Source organism: Limulus polyphemus, unplaced genomic scaffold (assembly GCF_000517525.1).
Source record: "Limulus polyphemus unplaced genomic scaffold, Limulus_polyphemus-2.1.2 Scaffold9669, whole genome shotgun sequence".
In the NCBI taxonomy this organism is placed as follows: domain Eukaryota; kingdom Metazoa; phylum Arthropoda; class Merostomata; order Xiphosura; family Limulidae; genus Limulus; species Limulus polyphemus.
In genome coordinates this window covers 16,199-16,792 of record NW_013675279.1, presented here as the reverse complement: position 1 = coordinate 16,792, position 594 = coordinate 16,199, and the positions used below count along the sequence as shown (strand labels likewise).

Here is a 594-nt window from a genome sequence, read left to right as displayed (position 1 = left end):
ACTTATCCATGCCTGCATTACATTCAGTCTACTGTACACTTATCCATGCCCGCACTACACTCACAGTCTACTGTACACTTATCCATGCCCGCACTACACTCACAGTCTACTGTACACTTATCCATGTCCGCACTACACTCACAGTCTACTGTACACTTATCCATGTCTGCACTACACTCACAGTCTACTGTACACTTATCCATGCCCACATTACATTCAGTCTACTGTACACTTATCCATGCCCGCATTACATTCAGTCTACTGTACACTTATCCATGCCCTCACTACACTCACTGTCTACTGTACACTTATCCATGTCCGCATTACACTCACAGTTTACTGTACACTTATCCATGCCCGCACTACACTCACAGTCTACTATACACTTATCCATGCCCGCACTACACTCACAGTCTACTGTACACTTATCCATGCCTGCATTACACTCACTGTCTACTGTACACTTATCCATGTCCGCATTACACTCACTGTCTACTGTACACTTATCCATACCCACATTACACTCACTGTCTACTGTACACTTATCCATGTCCGCATTACACTCACAGTCTACTGTACACTTATCCATGCCCA

General features: G+C 44.4%; 1 protein-coding gene across 1 annotated transcript in view; it reads left to right on the top strand.

The window, feature by feature from the left end:
- Window positions 1–201: 201 nt before the first annotated feature.
- LOC106476032 overlaps window positions 202–594 on the top strand; it is a 5,947-nt gene continuing 5,554 nt past the window's right edge. The window contains exon 1 of the mRNA XM_022380015.1: window positions 202–575. Coding sequence (XP_022235723.1) covers window positions 202–575 — 374 coding nt within the window. The remainder of the gene's footprint in view (window positions 576–594) is intronic.